Source organism: Caenorhabditis remanei, chromosome IV, assembly GCF_010183535.1.
Source record: "Caenorhabditis remanei strain PX506 chromosome IV, whole genome shotgun sequence".
NCBI classification, from domain to species: domain Eukaryota; kingdom Metazoa; phylum Nematoda; class Chromadorea; order Rhabditida; family Rhabditidae; genus Caenorhabditis; species Caenorhabditis remanei.
The window spans coordinates 3,585,752-3,594,028 of NC_071331.1; the positions used below are offsets into that span (position 1 = coordinate 3,585,752).

Sequence of the window (8,277 nt, forward strand, 5' to 3'; positions counted from 1 at the left end):
TTCATCTTCACTAGTTCTGCGAACTTTTGAAAATGTTCGTTACAGAACTCTTTCCCTTGATCAGTTAATAATACTTCCGGAACTCTTCCTTCTCCAATGGCCCATCTCTCAATGAAAGCCTTCAACACTGTTACACCTTTCTTGTCCGGAATAGGAACCCCGATTCCGTATTTAGTGAATAAGTCTATGATTGATAGAATGTATCTATTCCCTTGGGTAGATAGCCCAACATCAATAAGGTCACATGCTACAATCTGCAATGGATACTCTGTTTTGTATGGATTCAAAGGAGCCACCATTTTTGTATAGTCATTTGTGTAAAGGCACTTTTGACAACTTTTCACGTGATTTTCCACTCTAGCTCTCATTCGTAACCAGAAGAACTTCTTATTCAGTTGTCGAAGCATTTTCTCTGTACCGAAATGCCCAGCTAATTCTCCTTCATGAGCCTCCTTGATTAATGATGGAATGATTTCTTCAGGAACAACTAACCGACTACAGTTTTCATCTTCTGTGTTTCTCAGTGATTTACCTATAATCATATAGTTGTCAAGCCATATCCCTTTCTTTATTCCAGGGATTTTCACGGACCCTGTTTTCTCTCCATTTTCTAGCCTCCCTATAACCTCGTTCCATCCATCTTCCTTTCTCAACTTTTCCAGCCATTCACTAGTGTCGAACTTATTCCCTGCTTTTATCATTTTCACTTCCCCAATGATATTTGGCATATCTCCTGTTTCCATGTCATCTGGATCAATCAGTGGGCATCCTCCCCTACTCAGCGCATCAGCTACCACATTGGCTTTTCCTTTGACATATACAATCTTTGGATTGAACTCAATCAACTCTATCGACCATCTCATTAACCTGTCTGCCAACCTAGAACCACGCATGAGTGATATCAATGGTTTGTGGTCTGTAAACACAATTACTTGTGAGCCATAGATGATGGTGCGAAATCTTCTCAAAGCGAACATCATAGCTAGTGCTTCTAGATCAGTTATGTGATACCTTGTCTCTGCAGAAGTCAACGATTTAGAAGCGAATGCAATAGGGTGCTGTTCACCATCATTTGCCTCTTGGGCTAACACGGCTCCCACTCCCTGACGACTTGCATCCGTGTATATTAGATACGGGCGAGCTCCACTGATTGCTGTTTCAGGATCAGGTTGTCTTAGCACAGGTGCGGAACATACCGAGCTTTTTAACTGCACAAAAGCATTTTCTTGCTCGGTACCCCAGACCCATGCATTTTTCTTTGACGTGAGAAAATTCAACGGATATGCTATCTTTGAGTAACTCATAATGAAGTTTCGATAATATCCTACTAATCCTAGAAAAGATTGCAATTGTTTGACGTCTTCTGGTCTAGCAAATTTCTTCATTTTGTCTACTTTGGCCTCTTCTGTTTTTACTCCTTCTGGAGTGATCATATGGCCCAAGTAGTCCACCTCTTCCCTTGCTATCCAACATTTGCTGGCTTTCAGCTTCATTCCACTTTTTTCGATTCTTTCTAGAATCGTTTGGACATGGATAGCGTGTTCTTTCATGTTCTCACTAGCAATTAGCAAATCATCGACATATACAAAGACACAAGTCCCTAATAAATCTCCAACAACACATTCCATAGCTGCTTGAAAAATAGCAGGAGATGTGGCTAACCCGAATGGCAAAACATTCCATTCGAATAACTCTGATCCGATGGCAAATGCTGTAATTTCTTTACTTTCCTCTTTCAGAGGAAGTTGCCAGTACCCTGCAAGAAGATCAAATGTGGTGAAAACCTTCTTTCCTGCAAGTGAAAGAAGCGTTGTTTCAATGTTCGGTAGCGGATGCGCATTGTATTTGATAAGCAGATTCACTTTTCTGTAATCAATGCACATTCTCACTGATCCGTCCTTCTTCTTCACTAACACAACCGGACTCGCCCATGGAGATTTACTTTCTCGTATGACTCTTTGTGACAACATTTTCTGAATCATTTTCCTGATTTCCCCTCTGATCGCCAACGGAATAGGTCGCGCTTTCTGCCTCACTGGCTGAGCTCCCTCTGTCAACTCAATCTCGCACTCAACAACATTAGTTCTACCCAACTCAGTATCATCCGTAGCAAATATATGTTGATAGTCTTTTATGACCTTCCACACATCTTCTTCTTCTTCGGACTTAGCACATGTTTTCTTCAACTGCTCACAAAGAATGTCCCATCTTTCCCCACTATTAACATTTGTCTCGATCAGATTGATGGTCTCCATATCTTGTTCCAGAAGTTTCGACCTTTCGAAGAATTCTTCCAGCAGTTTCATGTTTTCTTCGTTTTCTTCAATGACGTCAAACCCCTCTACTTCTCCACTAGCTATGAGTTCACCTTTTTTCAGAAAAATTGTTTTTTTCCCCAAATTACTCATTTGAACCCTCGCTTTTCCAGACTTTCTGATTTGATAAATAGCTGGTGCAAGACACGAAACCATTGGTGTAATCAGACAAAGACTCTTGTCTTTTCTAATTGTTCCTTCAACTGAAACCTCAACAATTTTCTCACTTCCTGGCGGTATTTTCACTTGTCTAACCATTCGAATATCTCGCGGTTTCTTTTGAAAACTCATCTGTATGCCTAACAACTCAAATTGATCAATTCCCAAGATTACCGTATCTCTGTCAATATCAGTGACATAGAACTTTAGATCCCTTGTGCGAGAATGGAGCGATGTTTCCACCTTTACCTGGTATAACAAGTTCATCGGAGTGTTGTTTGCAGCGTAAACATCGATCTTTTCTGGGTTTTTAAGAATTGCTTCTTTTTCCCATTCTTTCCCTCCATTCTTCTCCACAACTTCTTTCCAAGTGTTCTCCGAAATGACTGAAATGCAAGCCCCGCTATCAATCACAAAGTTTACTTCCGCTGAGCCAATCCTTCCTTGTTCAATTCGAACTGGTGTACGACTATTCTTGTTTTGTTTGGATTTTTCCGCTTCCGGCATTTCCAGACACTCCTTTTTATCAAGTGTTTGCACTTTTGCCATATCCCCTTGGCTGTTTAGTTGTTGTGCACCTTTCTGCGGACAGTTTGGAGCAATATGTCCTTGTTCATTACAGCGGAAACAGACAACAGGATTGCTTTTTCTTGGTGTGCTTGACCCCGGTGCTCTCGAGCACTTTGGGTCATGACATCCAGTTAATCGACACTCTGAGCACTCACTAAACCCCACCGACTTATTAACCACATTATTACCACCAGCATTGTTTGTCGGAACAAACTTTCCCTGAGATCTTTCTCTCCAGTTCTGCGACGTTTCATCATTGCCTACAGTTTGCTTATTTCTTGAATATGAAGTGTTTTGGTTTGAGTAGTTGCTTTGCTGGTTTGAGAAATTTTGATTCGACTGCTGTCGATTCATTTTCTTCTCATTCAGCTTTGCTTTCCCACTTCTCCATTCTTCATCGAAACGCGTTGCTTCTTCTCGGCACAGCTCGTATTGTTCCATTTCAGGACATTTTCTCAGCTGTGACCCCAGAATTTGCAACGACACATCGAATATAGAGTGTTCTTTCATTTCATCGAGCAACTTTGTAGTTTTCATAGAGGAAATTTGATGTTCTGGTACGCCTTTGTACCCAACCCGAACTATTTCATCCATTTGCAAACAGAAACTCTGAATGGATTGTTCTTTCTGTAGCTTTAGCCCTTGAAATTTGCTCTTAGCTCGGCGTGATTCTTCTGGTTCTGACTGACTCAATCGTCTTTTGATAGCGTCGAGAATGCGTGAAACCGAATATTTATCTGATTCTGGCAAGCCTTTATATACTGTCAACGCGTTTCCCGCCAGGAATCTTGTTTCTAGAAAGCTTTTTTGTGCCTCGATGTCAAAGAACCTATATTTCATGTAAAATGCTCTCTCAAAAGTTTCTGCATTGACAGAATTCTTTCCTGCAGAGAATACCGGAGGATCAGGCAGCGCTTGCGTCATTCTCCATTGCATATTCATGTTCGGCATTTCATGTCCATCATGGACAATTATGCTTCTTTGAGCATCTTGTTCAACTATTCTTTGATTCCAATTTCCCCCAGAATCACGCGATTCTTGGCGAGGTATAGTATCAATTATTTCTGACGTGTCTGCATTGTAAAAACGCGCATTTTCTCTTGACTCCCCCACTTTTCCGTTTGTCTCACCTTGCCGGTGCATTCCATGTTGTGGCGTTGATGTTGCGAACATGGAGTGCCTTCCTGTAGTCTGAACAATATTGTTATTTTTCTCACTAGTCAGTAATGCTTTGACGTTGCTCACCATAGCGAGTCAGACTATTTGACTGATTATTCGCCGCCACAGTGTCATTCTCCTTTTTCAATTTCTCGTTTTTCTCCTCTTCAGCCTTCAGTTTTAGTTGTAACATCACGATTTGTTGTTTTGCTTGGAAGTATTCTTCTTTTGATCGGTCCGATTGCTCGCGTGCTTTCTGCAATAATTCTTTGTGTGTACTTAGCTCATTTCCCAGCTGCTCTATTTTTCCGAACAGTTCATTCAATGCTTCTTCATTATGAATTTCATTTGCTTCTAGCACACTCACCATATTCATTCTTCTTTCATTTTCTTGAATCGATTGACCGGACAGCTCTTCGAGTGGCGTCGGCGGCTGTGGTGGACTTTTTCTTTCCAATTCGTCCTGCAATGACAAAACAGTTTTATTTAGTTTGACATTCGTATTTTCCCAGAATTCACTTTCTTTCTTTTTCCCACGGAATTGTTCTTCTACTTCTAGAATTTTACCAATGAGTGGCGACAACAATACTCTACACTGTTTCGTGCTGAATTTTGTCTGGTTTTTGATGTCAGTACAGGTTTCATTGATAACTTTTTCAATTTCCGCTAGTCTCACCTCTTGGACTCGTTTGTCTTCGTCTCCTTCATCCATCGGTTCTTCTGCCAACAATTCGTTTTCGCGACGAATCCTTTCTTCCTCAGCCAATCGATTCGCTTCTTCTTGCCGAATCCTTCCTTCCTCAGCCACTCGATTCGCCTCTTCTTCTTCGATGTCCGACATCTTTTCTCGTCGATGATAGAGTTTACCCTGGAAATTATACTTGATTATTCAATTTCGCAAGGCTATATTGACGAAAAAGAAGTAAATTCACGATGAAATGACGATTATTTCAAAGAAATGAAACAGCTTCTCCGAAGAATTCACACACAGTTATTCTCTGCGAACAATTTGAATTTTCCGACAAGAAAATACTTGAATTTTAGAAATTCGCAATGTTTTTGCCAAATTCTAATTCAAATATTAGCCTTTTCGAAAAATTTTACTGTTTCAGCACGAAATTTTCACCGAAAATTAATTTCCGACGAAAAAATCAATAATTTTCCCGGAAAATCGACGTTTCCGTTGAAAATTATGTGCCGAAATCAGTAAAACTGACAAAAATTGAGTGTGCTTCCGGGTTCACGTGTAGCAACACTTAATTTTGTAACAAGAGGCAGAGAAAACTGAATGTGCTTCCGGGTTCACGTGTAGCACACACAATTTCCAACAAGAGACAAATAAAAACTGACTGTGCTTCCGGGTTCACGTGTAGCAACAGACAATTCTTATACTAGAGGCAACGAAAACTGATTTTTGCTTTCCGGGTTCACGTGTAAGCAAAACAGAATTCTTATCACTTTGCTAGACTTTCTTTCCGGGTCCACGTGTAAGAAATACTAACAAAATGAACAATTCTCTCTTCCGAAGAAGATTTCGGAAACGAGAGGTCAAACAACGGCGTTCGGCCCCCAAGTCAGAAAGTTAGACGTGACAACGGTGTCACGCTAGCTTCTGGTAAACAGACAATGAGCGAAAGACAAGAAAATCAATAAACACAAGTTTTCGAGTCAACTACTATTTTATTGATCTCAATTTATGCAATTGCCAACAAGACAATTGCTACACAAAAAAGGTTGGGAAATGAATAAAACCTAATCCCTACTAGACAATTAAAACAATAGAAAAAAGGTGACAAAAACCACCCAAAAAGTAGAAACGGGCGAAACTTGACTGAAACGGGTAAAAATCACCAAACTCTAGGTGACCCCAAGCTCAAGAATGATTACAAATCTCTTTTTCTCTTCACTTTCACATGTTCGCGCCGGAGAATAGATACAATGCGCCAGAGCGCAACTGCATCGAGCCCGCGAGTTATGAAGGCAAGTCTGAAACTTGATAAGACTTTATGGACTTTTTAGAGATAAAACCGGTAGGTACCGGACATATTCTCAATTTTTTTAACACCCGACAAAATTTTAATTCTGTTCCAAATGGTATGTATTGTTTCGATTTAAGTAGTGAAATTGTTAGGGGACCTATGAATGAAAAAGACGAATGCAACCATCTATTTTAGTTGGAAATTTCAGCCCTAGTCCTGTTAAATTTGAAATGATTAAAATTGTTGAAATGATTAAAATTGTTTGAATTTTTTACATTTTCTACAGTTTCAGTCAGTCGATTTACTTTACGACGTTTATTTGTTTTCAGTGACGGAAGGAATTTGGTGTTTTTTTAAAACTAAACTTTCTGATTTTCATCATCTATCTCCAAAAACATATTATTTATTGAAGTTTTAGCATGGATCTGGTTGTGGGGGCCGAAGTCAAAACGAAAGTTCCCATTACAAGTATACTAATGAAGAACCCGTGAAACAGATTCTCCTTTATTTTCAAACAGACGTCCCCAATGAGAATTTACTATTTCCAGATCAATCACAATCTCTCAGATGTCAGTTTCAATGTTTTCTATTTTTTTCTTATTTTAAGAATGAAAATAACCAAATATTTAAAAATTTGAATAATTAGAATAATTAGAATTGAAAGAGTCAAATGGCTTTTCTTATTTCCTAGTAACAGGTAGTTCATTTTTAAGGTTTGTAATGAGAATGATCTATCAGAACACCGATTAAAATATCGCGCATTCCGAGAGCTTTGAAGAAGATATCGAAACAGTAACTTATCATCATTTAGGTTATAAGTGTGCTCTGTCAGGATTGTTTTCAATAGTATTATCGGCAGGATCAGGTGATAAAAACATCTTTACCGAAAAAATGTGGATTTTTCAGTTTCAGATTTTTTGTGAATTTGCACTCGTGAAAGCGATTTGATATTAATATAGCTTATCCTGGAAGATTATCAAACACGAGAAGCAATTTTCTGAATTAACTTCAAAAAAGTTGCAATTTTTCAACAAGTTCTCAGTTTTTGATTACTTCCGGACAATGAAATTTTCAGATTTTGAAAAATTAGAACATCTCTTGTGCTGTTGCGAAAATATTTTAAAAGAGAAAAAAAAATGTTTTTCAATAGTTTGGTTTAATATCGGCTGTGTGAACGCGTCTAATTCAATTCGGATCAAGATCATCAAAAAGGAAAAAACTCAAATTTCGATGTCGAAACATAAAATTTTCATTTATTTATTTTTTCAGTAAAAGCACGTTCAAATCTAGTTAACACTACAGTTAATCTTATTTGCAGTCGGTTGTTTGTGTTGATAGAAGTATGCTTTTTCAATAGAAAGTCAAACATAAATATACAGTTTCTCACTTTCTACTTAATATCTGGTTCTTTAAACAGAACGTTTCCAGTTATCATCAATGTGGTCCAACTTTATCATGTAGTCTCAAACAGCTTGAATCAAAAAATGGTCAAAAACATAATCAGACGTGAGTTTTCAAATCATTTTCACCCCTAATCAGTGTTTGGCAAAACATCTGTGAATCCTCTCAAAATGTCGGACATACTACGGGTCGGGTCGGGCTGCTTTCAGAAAAAGGAATGAGGCAAAGTGATGAAATTTTTTAAATCATTTCTCCGTAACAGTCTATAAGCATTTTTGCATTGGCACGGTTCAGAATACTTACTAAGTATCACACCTCCTAAATTCTTTAAAGATGATATTGAAACGGTAATATAACTCTCAATGTTTCAGAAAGATTGTAAATCTGCTCTCTAAATATTTCATCGATTTTGATACACTAAAAATATCAACATCTACATAATAGTATTGACGAACAATGTAGAATTTATCACGTACCCTCTATTAGGCAGCTTTTTTGTTTTAGCGAGAGGAAGTATAAAATGCTTTAAATTCACTTGAATAACGAGGAACTTTTAGACACGATGGTTGTAAACTCATTATAATTTCAGATTGTCCCTCCTGACACATCACTTTTGAAACAGATTAGTTTCGGGTTTCACAATGATTTTAATATGGACTGTTCTTCTTCAACAAACCTGTTAAAATAAAATCACT

The 8,277-nt window shown here is 38.2% G+C and overlaps 1 protein-coding gene across 1 annotated transcript; it reads right to left on the bottom strand.

The window, feature by feature from the left end:
* Positions 1–4,260: 4,260 nt before the first annotated feature.
* On the bottom strand, positions 4,261–5,043 carry GCK72_012357 (uncharacterized protein; the record flags this gene model as incomplete). Its single annotated transcript, XM_003096930.2, has 1 exon — positions 4,261–5,043. The coding sequence occupies one exon, from the start codon at positions 5,041–5,043 to the stop codon at positions 4,261–4,263; it is 783 nt and encodes a 260-aa protein (XP_003096978.2).
* Between the last annotated feature and the right edge of the window lie 3,234 nt (positions 5,044–8,277).